This window comes from Spermophilus citellus (genome assembly GCF_964194105.1).
Source record: "Spermophilus citellus genome assembly, chromosome: 3".
In the NCBI taxonomy this organism is placed as follows: Eukaryota; Metazoa; Chordata; class Mammalia; order Rodentia; family Sciuridae; genus Spermophilus; species Spermophilus citellus.
This window is the reverse complement of record NC_138184.1, coordinates 58,765,909-58,785,083: the sequence shown is the minus strand read 5'-3', so window position 1 is coordinate 58,785,083 and position 19,175 is coordinate 58,765,909. Positions and strand designations below refer to the sequence as shown.

Here is a 19,175-nt window from a genome sequence, read left to right as displayed (position 1 = left end):
ATACAAAGAGACATTGGGTCCAGTCTGGGATATGGGCGTGGTTTGCCAACTGCTGCCCTGAACCATGAAATTTTGACAGAGTGTAGTGCGTATATGTATTTGCCAGTTTCAAAGTTCTCTAAGTCTCTTCTGTTTAAAAAGAATTTTTTAAATATTTTTTTCCCGAACTGGTGAAACTTGGCATGTTGGAAATTACCATTTGGGCAGTGGGAATCGATTGAATATAGAAACTGAGCTAGAAAGTAGCTGTGGTGCTTCTCAAGGGTCAGGGTGCCGTGGTGCACACCTGTAATCCCAGTGGCTCAGGAGGCTGAGGCAGGAGGATTGCAAGTTCAAAACCAGCCTCAGCAACTTAGTGAGACCCTAAGCAACTCAGTAAGACTCTGTCTCTAAATAAAAGACAAAATTTGGCTGGGGATGTGGCTCAGAGGTCGAGGGACATAACAATACAACAGAGCCCACAGGTCCCATTTGGGTTTTAGAGATGACAGAAATCAGCACCTGAGCAAACTGTGGACATCCACCTTCATGCAGCTCATGACTTGAGAAACCCAGGCTGCAGCAGACCAGCCAAGTTCTCATTCCCATCAAGAAAGTTCTCTCTTGGCCTGCTGCTTGTGGGTGATTCGCTGTCTTCACTGATATTTTTTTTTAATTTAATCTCACTTTGGACTCTCCAGAGAGAATTGCAGTCTTTATTGGACATACCACAGTATTTTTCCCCCAGGCATCTTAAATGAGACACAGAGATCCTGAAATCCTTCCTATGGAGAGGTCAGACACCAGCTCCTTTCTCGTCTGAGCTCTGTCCTCCGTTCTGTGGGTTTGCACGTGATGAATGAGGAGGTGAGTTGTTTGGAAGCTGACCGTGCCTTTGGAGGGAAATGCAGGAAATCGTTTCTATTCTTTCTTGCAGAGTGGACAGAAGATCATTCATCCCTCGTGCCTCCTGTTATTCCAAACCACCCCCCAAGCAATCCGGAGCCAACCAGGGAAGCTCCACTTCAGGGTAAAATGTTTTTTACAATTGCATCTTGGTTTCCACTCACAAAGTCTCATTTATAAAAGTCACTTTAAAAAGGGGGAATCTTGGCCAGGTGGTGACGCATGCCTATACTCCCAGCAACTCAGGAGGCTGAGGCAGGAGGATCTCGAGTTCAAAGCCAGCCTCAGCAATGGTGAGGTGCTAAGCAACTCAGAGAGACCCTGTCTCTAAATAAAATAGAAAATATGGCTGGGGATATGGCTCAGTGGTACAGTGCCCCTGGGTTCAATCCCCGGTAATGCCCACCCCCTTCAAAAAAAGTGGGCTTTTGTAATCTCCAAGTCTTTCCTTTGATACTACAAACCTTTAGTGAAAGCAAATCTAAATGTATTGTTAATCAGACCATCAAAAATTAGGAACCTTTCTAAGTAGAGTTCTTCAACTACTTGTAATCCTCTAATAATAATGATGCCTTTTCAATGACCATTGAAATCCACTTTCTCAACCTCAGCACTATTGATTGACTTTTGGGGTTCGGTGATTCTTTGGATGGGGCCTTTCCTGTGCCTTCTGGATGCTCAGTGGCATTCGAGTCCCCTGTCCATTAGATGTTAGGAGCTCACACCCCACCTCTTACCCCTCACCTTATGACAACCAAAAATGTCCCCAGACATTGCCAAATGCCCCCAGGGAACAAACCATCCTGGATTTGGAAATGGCTGAAATAGAACTATTAATATTTAATACTATGTCCAATAGGAGAAATTCAAAGCTCAGCCATAGATATTTTAAGATTCTAGTTAGCATATTTTGTTGTTGTTGTCATTGTTGTTTTGGTACTGGGGATTGAACCCAGGGGCCCTTAACCACTGAGTCCCATCCCCAGCCTTTTTGGATATTTTATTTAGAGACAGAGTTGCTTTGTGCCTAAGTGGCTGAGGCTGGCTTTGAACTCGAGATCCTCCTGCCTCAGCCTCCTAAGCGGCTGGAAATATAGTCATGAGCCACCAGGCCTAGAGCATATTTGTTTTTGACTTAAGTTTTTTTTTCTGTAAACATAAATCCTTTGGTATTATTATATTTTCTTATCCTGTTCTTGTTACCTTTGGGGTGTGTTTTATGCCTAGACACATACTTATGCATTTTTTTTTTACATCATGTGTGCAGGTCTTTCTTACTTTGATTCACAAAAAGTATGCATTTCCTAGAGAGGACCATTTCTGACAATTGGAAACTCCCAAACCTAGCCACTCTTGGACCTCATTACTCTTCCATGCTAAGAAAGGTTTCTGGTGCTTTTTGTTATTGTTGTTGTTTAATTTCTTTCACAAATGAAAAACAGAGCAAATGTCATGTTTGATAGGGTTGGGGAATGTTTATGGTAAAATAATATTAAAAATACTGTAAAATATGTCTTCACTTCTACACTTTTTTAACAAGATATAATTGTTAGATATGAAAAGATAGGAAAAAATCTTCTTATTTTGATCCCTCATTATAATTTTTTCAAGAAACAAATGGTCTCTTTGCTCGCCACCTTGTCACGCACGAGGGCAGGGTTAGCGTCACTGTGTGTAAAGTGCTGTGTTCTGGCCTGAGTGCGCTCCTTGATGGTGATAATGGCTTTGATAAAGGCAGAACACGATCTGTAACAGTGGATCCATCCCGGTCAGCATGAGAGTGGCTTTCTCAGTCCTCTTGACATATGAGTTCCTTCTTTGAGTCTTGTCCCCTCACCTCGCCATCTGCCAGAGTCTCCTCTAAGATCCTGAAGCCTCTCCCCACCTGGGGACTGCAGAGGGTCTGCGTAGTCTTTACCCTGTGCAGTTCCTTCCCTCCCAGTCTTTGTTAAGCCCTGTGTGTTTTAGGTCTTTAATCAGTTCCCCTCCGATATTCACCCCCAACAGCCTCTACGTCTCACTCAGGAGCACTCGACCACTGACCCCATCCCCAGCTCCATTTTATCTTTTATTTAGAGACAGGGTCTCACTGAGTTGCTTGGGGCCTCACTAAGTTGCTGAAGCTGGCTTCGAACTCATGATCCTCCTGCTCGGCCTCCTGAACTGCTGGGATGACAGGTGTGCACCACCTGGCCCAGCTGGTTAAGCAGCTTGATGTGCCCTCTAGCATCTTGTGTCTTGCATGGTATCCAGTGTTCATGGAGCCAGCAGGAGGAAGCCCAGTTGCTAACTTGGTTAGCTGGTTTGGTATGAATTTTGTTAAGATCACTGTTCACTAGCCTCTCCTTTCTTCAAGCCCCAACTTCCAATCCCAGCAAGCGATTCTTTGAGAGATGCGCTCACAGGCTAGCTCCTCTGCTTCAAGCTTGAAGAGAGGTTTTTCCCTTTGTCTGTCCACACTACTCACTCTACCACCAGCAACGTAGTCACTCATTTTTTGAGTCCCTATTATGTTCCAGGCACGTCCCTAAATGTTTTATTATGGGTTTTCCTTATGACTCTCACCTGTGGTAGGTACCTCTGTTTGCATATGGAAAGCTCAGGCAGAATGGTGTAGTAACTTGCCCAAGAACAATAGCTTTTCTTTCTAATATCTTTTTACATGGTGCTGAGGATCGAACCCAGGGCCTCACGTGTGGTCAGCCAGCGCTCTACCACGGAGCCACGACCCCCCAGCCCAGCTTCTGTTTTTTAATTCAGTTGAATTCATCAAATTACAATTAAAAAATCGGGAGTTGGAACTTTTGAATCACAATCAAAAAATAAATTGAATTATAGCAAAGCTTGGTTTCCTCTGTCCTACTGGGGCACATTTCAGGGGTGCAGTCACTGAGTGGACTAGAGTCTGCCACATTGAATAATGAACATACAGAGTATTTTTATCACCGTAGGAAGTGCTATTCCTGGGGAATTCAAACCCTCAAGCCAAGAACAGTTCAGGCCTGGCAGTAAGACAATCCCTAAGGGTTATTATGGCGTAGAATTTTTTGGGCCAAAACCCAGAAGATCCTGACTCAGTGAGTCTGGGTTTGGAACTAAAGTCATCACATCTTGATAAACCACCCGGGTGAGTTCCAGACACAGCCAGGTCTTAAAACTGCTGATAAATCAACAGAAGTTCTCAGAAAATTGTACCTTGGAGCTTCAGCCGAGAGCTTCAAGTTCCACTGCTTTGGAAAAAAAAAAGTAATTTCTTTCCAAAATCTGCATTAACTAATGACCCACCTGAACATAAAACCATAATAAAATGTGCATGAGTGTGAAAACCTTCTGATCTTCCCTCTCTAGGTGGGAAAGGAAGTCAGTAGCGAACTCATGTCTCTATAAAGTTGAAACCATTATTAAGCACAAAATATGCTAATGATTGGCTTTTTAAAAATCTTGAGGGTGCGGTGGCTGAGGCAGGAGGATCATGAGTTCAAAGCCAGCCTCAGCAAAAGTGAGGCCCTAAGCCACTCAGGGAGACCCTGTCTCTGAATAAAATACAAAATAGGGCTGGGGATGGGGCTCAGTGGTCCTGCCTCAGCCTTCCAGATGGGTGGGTTTCAGGCATGTGGCACTGTGGCTGAGCTCGCCTCTGTTTTCAGCCGTGGTTGGTTCAACTCCCAATAAGCCCTGGGACGGCTCTAGAGAGAGGAGCGAGCAGAACTCTGACTGGGGGCCATTTAAAAGAGCCTTCCTTTTTCTTTTTCTTAGGAGCCAGAAACTTTTATAATGTGCAATTAAAAATTGTATGCATGCCCAGAGACCTTTTAAGTCCTTTTAGTTACCAAGAACCAAAAATAACTCTCCTTCCTGGGTGCCAGGCTCCTCATGCCTGGGGGGTGTGAGACTTTGTCTTGCTTTTTTCCTTTTAATACCAGGGATTGAACCCGGGTGCTCTGAGCCAAACCCCCAGCCCTGTTTACTTTTTATTCTGAGCCAGGTCCTCCCTATGTTGCAGAGGCTGGTCTCAAACCGGTGATCCTCCTGCCTCAGCCTCTTAAATGGCTTGACCTTTGTTTTGTTTTTGGATAACATTTTTGACAGAAAAGAAATCAGGTGGATGAGGAAGCTGTGGCCAGGAGAAGTCATGGGAAATGAAATTAGGAGAGAGAAAAAAGGCTCAGGGAATGTGTCCACTGTTTGGTATAATGAGAGAAATTCCAGAGGTTTCTTAGAGAAATTTCTAATAAAACCCCAAGGAAGACTTTTTCAATTTGTATGTAAAATGCTATTTGGGAATGTATCAGGAAAACTCACTATAACCTTAGGGAGTATGTTTGGGAGTTATTTTTTTTTAAATAATTATTTTTTAGTTGTAGGTGGACACAGTATCTTTATTTCATTTTTATGTGGTGCTGAGGATGGAACCCAGTGCCTCCCACATGCTAGGTGAGCGCTCTACCACTGAGCCCCAGCCCCAGCCCTGCCTGGGAGCTATTTGTCCATTAATTTGTTTTAAGCAAGACAGCAGGGTTTGAAGCTCCTATGATCCTAGTGAGTAACTACTTTAGTTCAAGGGTTTTACTTTAGCTTATGGCTTTAAGTATCCTAAGCCAAATGATTGAAGCTTTTCTTAAACAGTAAGCCTTTGCCATGGACATATATCGGCTATTTCACAAATTGTTGAAAGATGTGAATAAATAGCAAAAGTTAGTTGACTTTAGAATTCCATTCCTAGTAATGAGCTTTAATTTTCATTATTATTATTATTATTATTATTATTATTATTGGTGAGGGGAAGCATTCTTATCTGTCCATCTAGTTAAAAACTAAGGTTTCAAAACTAAGGTTTCATCCAGTTGGTCTTAAATGTAGAAGCCAAGCCCAACCCAGCACCTCAGAAGCCATGCTACAAAATAAAAAATAAAAGAAATTGGGCGTGGTGGTGCACGCCTGTAATCCCAGCAGCTCAGGAGGCTGAGGCAGGAGGATTACCAGTTCAAAGCCAGCCTCAGCAATTTAGGGAGGCCCTAAGCAATTAAAAATCCTGTCTTTAAATAAAATATTTATAAAGTGCTGGGGATGTGGCTCAGTGATTAAGCATCTCTGGGTTCAATACCGAGTACCATCAACCAATCAATTAACCAATCAATCAATCAATCAAAAGACACCAAAGGCTAACTGTTTTCTGTGGCAGCTTAGAACTACGAGAACTGAAACTAAGGAAGGCTGTCACTTTGTGGGGACTAATCTTGTCCTCTCTTCTATCTTCTTTTGGGCCCTAAAGATGCCCCCCTCTGTGTACAATACCCACTTCCTACATGGGGCCTCAAACCACCTATTCCTGAAATCAGGAGAAGACCTCATTTTAATTTGTGCATTATAATCAGACCGAAGGGGACACACAGTGGCACAATTGTACATGCACATCACATAATTCGTTCCATTTCTTCCCCTCATACCAAGCAGAGCACTTTCTCAGGACCCCTTAGAGCCAAAGACCCAGCCTGCAAGCTTGGAGAGCCAACCCCTCCCCCACCCCTCCCCTCCCCTCCCCCACCCTCCCCCCATGCCCTCTCTTCACTGACTGAGTCCACTTGCCGCTCACAGTGACTTTCCTTGTGCCTTTCTTGTTGGTACCCAGGCAAACCCTTTTTTACACGAAACCCTTCTGAGTTGAAAGGCAAGTTCATCCACACGAAGCTGCGGAAAAGCAGTCGCGGCTTCGGCTTCACGGTAGTTGGCGGGGACGAACCCGACGAGTTCCTACAGATCAAGAGCTTGGTCCTGGACGGTCCTGCCGCCCTGGATGGCAAGATGGAAACAGGTAAGGTCCCCAGGGCCCCTGCACGTGCTGTGAAGTGAGACTCCACCCACGCCTGATCTGGCTGTCCTCTGCATACCTTGGGGTGGGCTGGAGCCCTCCATCACCAAAATTCAGCCCTTGGTGCAGATCAAATCCTCCGAAGCCATTTTAATTTGGGGGAGCTGTTAGGGTGCTATTGAATACAGTGATCCAGCAATTTATTAAAAATGTGGAGCCACTTGAAGAAATGGGTGCTAAACTTGGATCTCTCCACAATGAGAATTTCTATAGAGAAGAAAGCACCAATGTTCTCTCTTTTTTTTTTTATGGTCTCTCTTTTTTTTTTTTTATTGTTGATTGTTCAAAACATTACATAGTTCTTGACATATCATATTTCACATTTTGATTCAAGTGGGTTATGAACTCCCATTTTTACCCCATATACAGATTGCAGAATCACATCAGTTACACTTCCATTGATTTACATATTGCCATTCTAGTGTCTGTTGTATTCTGCTGCCTTTCCTATCCTCTACTATCCTCCCTCCCCTCCCCTCCCCTCTTCTCTCTCTACCCCCTCTACTGTAATTCATTTCTCCCCCTTGTATTATTTTTCCCTTTCCCCTAACTTCCTCTTGTATGTAATTTTGTATAACCATGAGGGTCTCCTTCCATTTCCATGCAATTTCCCTTCCCTCTCGCTTTCCCTCCCACCTCTCATCCCTGTTTAATGTTAATCTTCTTCTCATGCTCTTCGTCCCTACTCTGTTCTTAGTTACTCCCCTTATATCAAAGCAGTCATTTGGCATTTGTTTTTTAGGGATTGGCTGGCTTCACTTAGCATAATCTGCTCTAATGCCATCCATTTCCCTCCAAATTCTATGATTTTGTCATTTTTTAATGCAGAGTAATACTCTATTGTGTATAGATGCCACATTTTTTATATCCATTCATCTATTGAAGGGCATCTAGGTTGGTTCCACAGTCTTGCTATTGTGAGTTGTGCTGCTATGAACATCGATGTAGCAGTGTCCCGGTAGCATGCTCTTTTTAGGTCTTTAGGGAATAGACCGAGAAGGGGAATAGCTGGGTCAAATGGTGGTTTCATTCCCAGTTTTCCAAGAAATCTCCATACTGCTTTCCAAATTGGCTGCACCAATTTGCAGTCCCACCAACAATGAGCAAGCGTGCCCTTTTCCCCACATCCTCGCCAGCACTTGTTGTTGTTTGACTTCCTGATGGCTACCGATCTTACTGGAGTGAGATGGTATCTTAGGGTAGTTTTGATTTGCATTTCTCTGACTGCTAGTGATGCTGAGCATTTTTTCATGTGCTTGTTGATTGATAGTATGTCCTCCTCTGAGAATTGTCTGTTCAGGTCCTTGGCCCATCTGTTGATTGGGTTATTTGTTATCTTATTGTCTAATTTTTTGAGTTCTTTGTATACTCTGGATATTAGGGCTCTATCTGAAGTGTGAGGAGTAAAGATTTGTTCCCAGGACGTAGGCTCCCTGTTTACCTCTCTTATTGTTTCTTTTGCTGAGAAAAAACTTTTTAGTTTGAGTAAGTCCCATTTGTTGATTCTAGTTATTAACTCTTGTGCTATGGGTGTCCTATTGAGGAATTTGGGGCCCGACCCCACAGTATGTAGATCGTAGCCAACTTTTTCATCTATCAGCCGCTGTGTCTCTGATTTGATATCAAGCTCCTTGATCCATTTTGAGTTAATTTTTGTGCATGGCGAGAGAAAGGGATTCAGTTTCATTTTGTTGCATATGGATTTCCAGTTTTCCCAGCACCATTTGTTGAAGATGCTATCCTTCCTCCATTGCATGCTTTTAGCCCCTTTATCAAATATAAGATAGTTGTAGTTTTGTGGATTGGTTTCTGTGTCCTCTATTCTGTACCATTGGTCCACCTGCCTGTTTTGGTACCAGTACCATGCTGTTTTTGTTACTATTGCTCTGTAGTATAGTTTGAAGTCTGGTATTGCTATACCGCCTGATTCACACTTCCTGCTTAGCATTGTTTTTGCTATTCTGGGTCTTTTGTTTTTCCATATGAATTTCATGATTGCTTTATCTATGTCTACAGGAAATGCCGTTGGGATTTTGATTGGCATTGCATTAAACTTATAGAGAACTTTTGGTAATATCGCCATTTTGATGATGTTAGTTCTGCCTATCCATGAACAGGGTATATTTTTCCATCTTCTAAGATCTTCTTCTATTTCTCTCTTTAGGGTTCTGTAGTTTTCATTGTATAAGTCTTTCACCTCTTTTGTTAGGTTGATTCCCAAGTATTTTATTTTTGGGGGGGTTATTGTGAATGGAGTGTTTTTCCTCATTTCCATTTCAGAGGATTTGTCGCTGATATACAGGAATGCCTTTGATTTATGCGTGTTGATTTTATATCCTGCCACTTTGCTAAATTCATTTATTAGCTCTAATAGTTTCTTTGTAGACCCTTTTGGGTCTGCTACGTATAGAATTATGTCATCTGCAAATAGTGATAATTTAAGTTCTTCTTTTCCTATTTTTATGCCTTTAATTTCTTTCGTCTGTCTAATTGCTCTGGCCAGTGTTTTGAGAACTATGTTGAACAGAAGTGGTGAGAGAGGGCATCCCTGTCTTGTTCCAGATTTTAGAGGGAATGCCTTCAATTTTTCTCCATTCAGAATGATGCTAGACTGAGGCTTAGCATAGATTGCTTTTACAATGTTGAGGTATGTTCCTGTTATCCCTAGTTTTTCTAGAGTTTTGAACATAAAGGGATGCTGTACTTTGTCGAATGCTTTTTCTGCATCTATCGAGATGATCATATGGTTCTTAATTTTAAGTTTATTGATGTGGTGAATAACATTTATTGATTTCCGTATATTGAACCAGCCTTGCATCCCAGGGATGAATCCTACTTGATCATGGTGTATAATTTTTTTGATATGTTTTTGAATCCGATTCGCCAGAATTTTATTGAGGATTTTTGCATCTAGGTTCATTAGAGATATTGGTCTGTAGTTTTCTTTCTTTGAAGTGTCTTTGTCTGGTTTAGGTATCAGGGTGATGTTGGCCTCGTAGAATGAATTTGAAAGTTCTCCCTCTTTTTCTATTTCCTGAAATAGCTTGAAAAGTATTGGTATTAGTTCCTCTTTAAAGGTTTTGTAAAACTCTGCTGTATACCCATCCGGTCCTGGGCTTTTCTTAGTTGGTAGTCTTTTGATGGTTTCTTCTATTTCTTCAATTGATATTGGTCTGTTTAGGTTGTCTATATCCTCCTGACTCAATCTGGGCAGATCATATGACTTAAGAAATTTATCGATGCCTTCACTATCTTCTATTTTATTGGAGTATAAGGATTCAAAATAATTTCTGATTATCTTCTGTATTTCTGAAGTGTCTGTTGTGATGTTGCCTTTTTCATCCCATATGCTAGTAATTTGAGTTCTCTCTCTTCTTCTCTTTGTTAGCATGGCTAAGGGTCTGTCGATTTTATTTATTTTTTCAAAGAACCAACTTTTAGTTTTGTCAGTTTTTTCAATTGTTTCTTTTGTTTCGATTTCATTAATTTCAGCTCTGATTTTAATTATTTCTTGCCTTCTACTTCTTTTGCTGTTGTTTTGCTCTTCTTTTTCTAGGATTTTGAGATGAAGTATGAGATCATTTATTTGTTGGTTTTTTTCTTTTTTTAAGGAATGAACTCCAAGCAATGAATTTTCCTCTTAGAACTGCTTTCAAGGTGTCCCATAGATTCCGATATGTTGTGTCTGTGTTTTCATTTATCTCTAAGAATTTTTTAATTTCCTCCTTGATGTCTTCTATAACCCATTGATCATTCAGTAACCTATTGTTCATTCTCCAAGTGATGCATGATTTTTCCTTCCTTCTTTTATCGTTCATTTTCAGTTTCATTCCATTATGATCAGATAAGATGCATGGTATTATCTCTACTCCTTTATATTGTCTAAGAGTTGCCCTGTGACATAATATATGATCTATTTTTGAGAAGGATCCATGTGCTGCTGAGAAAAAAGTGTAACTGCTTGATGTTGGGTGGTATATTCTATATATGTCAATTAAGTCTAGGTTGTTAATTGTGTTATTGAGTTCTATAGTTTCCTTATTCAACTTTTGTTTGGAAGATCTGTCCAGTGGTGAGAGAGGTGTGTTGAAGTCTCCCATGATTATTGTATGGTGGTCTATTAGACTCTTGAACTTGAGAAGAGTTTGCTTGATGAACATAGCTGCACCACTGTTTGGGGCATATATACTTATGATTGTTATGTCTTGTTGGTGTATGGTTCCCTTGAGCAGTATGTAGTGTCCCTCTTTATCCCTTTTGATTAACTTTGGCTTGAAATCTATTTTATTTGATATGAGTATGGACACTCCTGCTTGTTTCCGAAGTCCATATGAGTGGTATGATTTTTCCCAACCTTTCACCTTCAGTCTATGTATATCTTTTCCTATCAAATGCGTCCCCTGTAGGCAGCATATTGTTGGGTCTTGTTTTGTGATCCATTCTACTAGCCTGTGTCTCTAAATTGGTGAGTTTAAGCCATTAACATTTAGGGTTATTATTGAGATATGGTTTGTTCTTCCAGCCATATTTGTTTATTAATGTTACTAAACATGGTTTGTTTTCCTCTTTGATTATTTTCCCCCCTTTACTGTCCTACCTCCCACTGTTGGTTTTCATTGTTGTTTTCCATTTCCTCTTCTTGTAATGTTTTGCCAAGGATGTTTTGAAGAGATGGTTTTCTAGCTGCAAATTCTTTTAACTTTTGTTTATCGTGGAAGGTTTTAATTTCATCTTCCATCCTGAAGCTTAATTTTGCTGGATACACGATTCTTGGTTGGAACCCATTTTCTTTCAGTGTTTGAAATATGTTATTCCAGGATCTTCTAGCTTTCAGAGTCTGTGTTGAGAGATCAGCTGTTATCCTGATTGGTTTACCCCTAAATGTAATCTGCTTCCTTTCTCTTGTAGCTTTTAAAATTCTCTCCTTATTCTGTATGGTGGGCATCTTCATTATAATGTGTCTAGGTGTGGATCTCTTTTGATTTTGCACATTCGGCGTCCTGTAGGCTTCTAGTATTTGGGATTCTGTCTCATTCTTCAAGTCTGGGAAGTTTTCTCATATTATTTCATTGAATAGATTGTTTATTCCTTTGGTATGGACCTCCATGCCTTCCTGTATCCCAATGACTCTTAAGTTTGGTCTCTTTATGTTGTCCCATATTTCTTGAATGTTCTGTTCATGGTTCCTTAACAGTCTTGCTGAGCTGTCTGTGTTCTTTTCAAGTTGAAATACTTTGTCTTCATTGTCTGATGTTCTATCTTCTAAGTGTTCTACTCTGCTGGTAGTATTCTCAATTGAGTTTTTAAGTTGGTTTATTGCTTCCTGCATTTCTAGGATTTCTGTTTGTTTGTTTTTCATTACCTCTATCTCCCTGTATAGTTGATCTTTTGCTTCTTGGATTTGTTTATGTAATTCATTGTCGAAGTGATCTTTCATTGTCTGATTTTGCTGTCTAATGTCTTCCTTGAGACTCCAGATCATCTGAAGCATGTATATCCTGAATTCTTTATCTGACATTCCATCTGCTGCAGCTATTACCTCTTCTAAAGTTGAGTTGACCTGCATTGCTTGTGGTCCTTTCTTTCCTTGTCGTTTCATACTGCTCGCATTTCTTTCTGCTTGGTGAAACTGTTGTGTTATTGCATTTCCCCCGTATTTATTTATATTGCTCTTGTATAGTTGAAAAGTCTCCCTTGCAGGGCGGGCAGCGGCTGTGCTCCTCCTCCAGTTGGTGTGACGTGTCTACCACGCCCGTGGACCCCTGGGGCTGTTCTGCCGGTCGGTCGCAGGTCTGCTTACCTTGCAGGCGCGGGCGGCGGCTCTGCTCTGCCCTTACACCAATTGGGGTGACGTAACTACCACGCCGGCGGGCCGCTAGGCCTGTTCAGGGTGCGGGCAGCGGTTCTGCTCTGCCCCTACTCCAATTGGGGTGATGTGACTACCATGCCGGCGGGCCTCTGGGCCTGTCCCGGGCGCGGGTGGCGGCTCTCTTTGCCCCTCCTCCAGTTGGGGTGACGTGTCTACCACGCCCTGGGACCGCTGGGCCTGTTGTGCCGGTCGGTCACAGGTCTGCCTACCTTGCGGGCGCGGGTGGCGGCTCTGCTCTGCCCCTTCTCCAATTGGGGTGACGTGACTACCACGCCCGCGGGTCGTTGGGTCTGTTCCGGATGCGGGCAGCGGCTCTGCTCTGCCCCTACTCCAATTGGTGTGACGTGTCTACCACACTGGCAGGCCACTGGGCCTGTCCCGCTGGTCGGTCGCAGGTCTGCCTACCTTGCGGCCTCGGGCGGCGGCTCTGCTCGGCCCCCACTGCAGTTGGGGTGAAGCGATACCACACCGGCGGGTCGCTAGGCCTGTTCCGGGCGCAGGCAGCAGCTCTGCTCTGCCCCAACTCCAGTTGGTGCGACGTGTCTACCACGCTGGCAGGCCGCTGGGCCTGTCCCGCTGGTCGGTTGCAGGTCTGCCTACCTTGCGGGCTCAGGCGGCAGCTCTGCTCGGCCCCTACTGCAGTTGGGGTGAAGTGATACCATGCTGGCGGGTCGCTAGGCCTGTTCCGGGCGCGGGTGGTGGCCCTGCTCTGCCCCTACTCCAATTGGTGTGACGTGTCTACCATGCCAGCAGGCCGCTGGGCCTGTCCCGCTGGTCGGTCGCAGGTCTGCCTACCTTGCGGGCTCGGGCAGCAGCTCTGCTCGGCCCCCACTGCAGTTGGGGTGAAGCGATACCATGCCGGCGGGTCACTAGGCCCACTCCGGGCGCGGGCGGCAGCCCTGCTCTGCCCCTACTCCCATTGGTGTGACGTGTCTACCACGCTGGCAGGCCGCTGGGCCCGTTCCGCCGATCAGCCGGTGGTCTGCCAACCTTGCGGGCTTGGGCGGCAGCTCTGCTCAGCCCCCACCGCAGTCGGGGTGAAGTGATACCACGCTGGCGGGTCGCTGGGGCTGTTCCAGACGCGGGCTGCAGCTCTGCTCTGCCCCTCTGGCCCCCACAGCACTCAGCAGGATCCGGACCGAGAAGCAGTCTCTGCGGGTTCCTCAGCCCTGGGTCAGAGCAGCTCCGGGAGCCAGAACCCAGCCGCTCTGGGCTCCGTGCATGCTCTGATAGGAGCAGGCTCCAAGAAGCAGCCTCCGCGGCCTCCTTAGCCCTGGGCCAGAGCAGTTCCAGGAGCCAGAATTCGGCCGCCCCGGGCTCCGTGTATGTTCTGATAGGAGCAGGCCCCAAGAAGCAGTTTCCGCGGGTTCTTCAGCCCTGGGCCAGAGCAGTTCCGGGAGCCAGAACCCGGCCGCTCTGGGCTCCGTGCATGCTCTGATAGGAGCAGGCTCCAAGAAGCAGCCTCCGCGGGCTCCTTAGCCCTGGGCCAGAGCAGTTCCAGGAGCCAGAATGCGGCCACCCCGGGCTCCGTGTATGTTCTGATAGGAGCAGGCCCCAAGAAGCAGTTTCCGCGGGTTCTTTAGCACTGCGCATGAGTAATTTGTCTGCGAGACGCAGGCGAATGGCAGCCTGAAATTACCTGTTCTATGGTTGAATGAGCCCCAATGTTCTCTTAATGATGATAATCTTCTCATTAGCAAGCAAGGTAGTAGGTGCAACAAGAGAAGCAAAGAGCTGGCATTACGGTGGCCCACGCCTGTCATCCCAGTGGCTTGGGAGGCTGAGGCAGGAGGATCACGAGTTCAAAGCCAACCTCAGTAAAAGCGAGGCTCTAAACAACTCAGTGAGACCCTGTCTCTAAATAAAATATAAAAAGGGCTGGGGATGGGGCTCAGTGGTCGAGTGCCCCTGAGTTCAATCCTCAGTACAAAAAAAAAAAAAAGATGGAAGCTTTCTTTTTATGCTTCACGGTATCAGTCCCAAGTCCAAGTTCAGGTTCAGCTTTGTGTTCAGGGGGGTGTAAAGGAGGCAGAATTTTGCATCTGCTCTCTACCAGCTTTTGCCTGGGCCTGGGAATATTATAAGAATGGGAAGGTAAGGTTGGCTTCACAGGGTTGATGTGTCCGGATTCCTCTGGTTTGATTTCCTATTCGTGATAGGAATGTTAATGAAGTGAGAATGTCACTTCTAGGAAGGACAGCTTCCATGTAAAATTTCACCTCCTTTGCATATCTAATTTTGGGGGTACCAGGGATTGAACTCAGGGATACTCAACCACTGAGCCACATCCTCAGCCCTATTTTGTATTTTCTTTAGAGACAGGGTCTCACTGAGTTGCTTAGCGCCTCACTAAGTTGCTGAGGCTGGCTTTGAACTTGAGATCCTCTAGCCTCAGCCTCCTGAGCCGCTGGGATGACGGGCATGTGCCACCGCGACTGCCTAATTTTTTAAAGTGTCTTTTTGCTCAAAATAATCCCTGCACCAAAGGGGCATGATATGGGGTTGGTGGGTTCTGGACATCAGTGGGATAGTTTAATATCTACCTGCTTCTTGACTCCTCCCCCCCAAACTCTGACCTTTTCTAGGCGATGTCATTGTCAGCGTGAACGACACCTGTGTCCTGGGACACACGCACGCGCAAGTTGTGAAAATCTTCCAGTCTATCCCCATTGGTGCCAGCGTGGACCTTGAACTCTGCCGAGGTTACCCATTGCCTTTTGACCCAGATGACCCCAACACCAGTTTAGTGACCTCGGTGGCTATTTTGGACAAAGAGCCCATTATCGTGAATGGACAGGAGACCTACGATTCCCCAGCAAGCCACAGCAGTAAAACAGGCAAAGCCTGCAGCATGAGGGACGCCAGGCCCAGCAGCCCCGCGGACGTGGCCTCCACCGGCTCCCACGGGTACCCCAACGACACCGTGTCCTTGGCCTCGTCCATTGCCACGCAGCCGGAGCTCATCACCGTGCACATAGTCAAGGGGCCCATGGGCTTCGGGTTCACTATCGCTGACAGCCCGGGTGGTGGGGGCCAGAGAGTGAAGCAGATCGTGGACAGTCTGAGGTGCCGGGGCTTGAAAGAAGGGGACCTCATCGTGGAGGTCAATAAGAAGAACGTGCAGGCCTTGAGTCACAACCAGGTGGTGGATATGCTCATCGAGTGTCCCAAGGGAAGCGAGGTCACCCTGTTGGTGCAGCGAGGAGGTACGTAGTTCTGCTCTGTGACCCTGAGATGCATGGCTTAGTGTCCTTACTGGTCTCCGGGTGACTGGTCGGTTCTTTTAAGTGGTCATTGAAGATTTTCTTTTCTTTCTTTCTTTTTATTTTTTCTTTTGGCGACACTGGGATTGGAACTCAGGGCCTTGTGCATGCTAAGCAAGTGCTCTACTGAAGAGCTACCTCCCCAGCCCAGCTCATGGTCATTATTATTTAAACTTTTGATTGCTTCCCATTAAGCTTATGGCTTAGCCATCTTATGGTGCAGTCGGAGTGATACTTGAAAACATGAATCAGAATGCGTCCTTTAAGAACCAACCTTTGAACTGCTTGCTGTACAGGCTTCAAAATGTGGGTTCTGGACACGCCTCTGACCTCCTTTCACATTCCTTCTTGTCACTTTGCTTCAGACATATTTGACTTCCTTCTGAAGTGACCTTCATGGGTTAGGCTCTTTTCTACCTCAAGGCCTTTGCACATCCTGTTCTCTCTGCCCGGGATGTCCTTTCCCAGCCCTTTGCTCATTTGCATTCCTGAGAAAAGGCTTCTTGAATCACTTTATCTAAATTTGCTCCTTGATGCTTCCAAAACTCAGTTCCTAGAACCTTGACAAACCATGTTATTATTGCAAGGCATTATTATATATATATATTTTTTTTTTTTCTTTGTCTTTCTTTTCACTAGAACATAAGGTCCATGCAGCCAGGACCCATGCATACATGCTGATACATGTTATCCCTGGCATTTAACACCCTTTTAGGTGTTCACAGATGAGTGAATGAAGATGTGCTTATTTGCAAGTGGTAGAACGGCCCCGGCCAAGGATATTCAAAATGTGCCTCAACCTACTCCTGTGCAGGTGGTTGCAGATCTAGAGAGCTGGGATATTCTAAATCTTGAGACATGAGAATTGGTCCTGTGTCTCCCTGCCTGGGCATCCCAACCCCACCCCACCAGCACTCCTGGGACCTCACCCTGAGAAATAGTCTGCAGAACTTTGAAAGGCCTTGCTTCTGGGGTGCGGGTCATTGAGTGGTCATACCTGATCTTTGCCCGCAGTGGGGTCCACGGTCAGTGGCTCCTGATCTTTGCCAACCTGATTCATTTCCTGCACGGTGTACTCGGGTCTTCTGGAAAGAGATCAAAATCCAAGTTTTATTTACTGTTGGTTCCATCCTCTCAGGAAGCTGTGTATTTTGTGACAAAGATGATTGGGGTCATTGGAAGGAAATTGAAAACACAGAGTGACTGTCGATGTGAATCAAAATGCTCAATCGGCCCTTCTTGAGCAGATAGAAAAACCATTGTGCAGATTTTATTAAAAAAAAAAAAATGTTCCAGTCCAATTCCGAAGGCTCTTCTCGTATCTAGACCACTTGATTCTCGGGTAATTGGTTCTTAAACCGTGACCACGACGTCGCAGGAAATAACTAGAGCGTAAGGATGATTTGGGTAATGACGGTCTGGGCTGATGCGTGGCTCTTGTGCACCAGTCAGTGATTGACAGAGGGCTTTCCCGCTTCCCCGCGCCTCGGATCTGATCTTGGTGACTTCCCTGGGACTTGGGAAGGTGCGAGCCCACCGTGGGAGAAGTAGTCCCCCCCTTCCTGTGGGTCGCAGCCTCATGTTGTGCTTCCTTGGCTCTGAATAACACTGACTCTGCACACTTATCCCTTTCTGTGTCCAACAACCTGGAAACTCTTTTTTTAAATTTTTTTTCTGGTATCACAGATTGAACCCAGGGTGCTTAACCACTGAGCCCCATCCCCAGCCCTTTCCATCTTTTACTTAGAGACAGGGTCTCACTGAGTTGCTTAGGGCTTTGCCAAGTTGCTGAGGCTGGCTTTGAACTCACGATCCTCCTGCCTCAGCCTCCTGAGCTGCTGGGATGACAGGCATGTGCCACTGGGCCTGGCTAAAAACTCTGAAATGGTTCTCAGCAGAGCCTGCACGTCTCTGATCCAGCCAGCACCTGACAGTGACGAACCACCCTCCTCTCCTATCTAACAGTTACTGGAACTTGACCATAAAGAAGTTGTCTAGGGGCTGGGGATGTGGCTCAAGCGGTAGCGCGCTCGCCTGGCATGCGTGCGGCCCGGGTTCGATCCTCAGCACCACATACCAACAAAGATGTTGTGTCCGCCGAGAACTAAAAAAAATAAATAAATATTAAAAATTCTCTCTCTCTCTCTCTCTCTCTCTCTCTCTCTCTCTCTCTCTCTCTCTCTCTCTCTCTCTCCCCTCTCTCACTCTCTCTTAAAAAAAAAAAAGCTATTCCTAAAAAAAAAAAAAAAAAGAATTTGTCTAAAGCAGCAAACGACCCATAAAAGAAACAGGCTCCTTGATCCCAAAGACTTCTGAGTTCTCTCGTCATTCCTGGGTCCTTCTGTCTGTTGGTGCTGTTACATCTTATAACCTTCATATGGAAAGGTCCAGAAGATATGGCCTCATTAGTCAGCAGCTACATGGTTTGTTCCAGAACCCGGGCAATTGAAAATCAGTGTAACATCAGCAGTCTTTAAAATATGCCATATGCCTTCTGTTTGATTTATGGATGGGACAGAAAGTTTGCACATCTGCATCTGCGGTTGGCAGGCTCCTGCTAGCTACTATTAATCTTTGCAGAAAGCATATAAATATGTTTGTTTCTGCCACGCGTTAGTTATTTGAATCAGGGCTGACGTTTAATCATCCCTCCTGTATGGTGTGTGGGGGGAGAGGGGTGTAATGAGAAGATTTGATGAAAGAACGAGACAGGGGCTTGGTTAAATGAGAAAGTGAGTGGCCATCGCACCAGAGCCTCTAATGAATCTCGTTCCTGTTGTAAGTGCTGGTGAGCAGACTGATATGCTCATTAAATCCACACCATTCATGAATCTCAGAGATGTGGATTGCAATTGCCAGTCTTCCGATGCTTTATAAAATGAATCTTTTCTACTCTGGGGCTGTGTTTGCAGCATCTATTTTAATTCTTAATCCTTGACCTCACTCTCGAGATTTCATTGTTATCATTTGCCAGTTGAGATGGTACACGCCTGGAATCTCAGCGCCTTGGGAAGCTGAGGCAGGAGGATGGTGATTTCAAAGCCAGACTCAGCAATGGTGAGACCCTAAGCAACTCAGTGAGACCCTGTCTCTAAAAAAAATACAAAAAAAGGGCTGAGGATGTGGCTACCAAGAAAAAAAAGATCTGGTACATTTCACTTCCTAGCACTTTTAGTCTGTTTCCCTTAGTGTGGAAACCAGGCAGAGGCTGAGACATCTGTCTGAAGTCAGTTTCCTGGGTCATACCTGGGGGTGGGGGCTGGGGTTGTTCACCCACACACCCAGGTAG

At 45.1% G+C, this 19,175-nt stretch overlaps 1 protein-coding gene across 8 annotated transcripts in view; it reads left to right on the top strand.

Annotated features, from left to right (window-relative positions):
• Positions 1–19,175, top strand: part of MAGI1 (membrane associated guanylate kinase, WW and PDZ domain containing 1) — a 610,526-nt gene that overhangs the window by 522,771 nt on the left and 68,580 nt on the right. For all 8 annotated transcript variants that reach the window (XM_081283977.1, XM_081283978.1, XM_081283982.1 and 5 more), the window contains 3 exons: positions 917–1,009; positions 6,515–6,697; positions 15,209–15,829. In XM_081283977.1, coding sequence (XP_081140103.1) covers positions 917–1,009; positions 6,515–6,697; positions 15,209–15,829 — 897 coding nt within the window. The remainder of the gene's footprint in view (positions 1–916; positions 1,010–6,514; positions 6,698–15,208; positions 15,830–19,175) is intronic.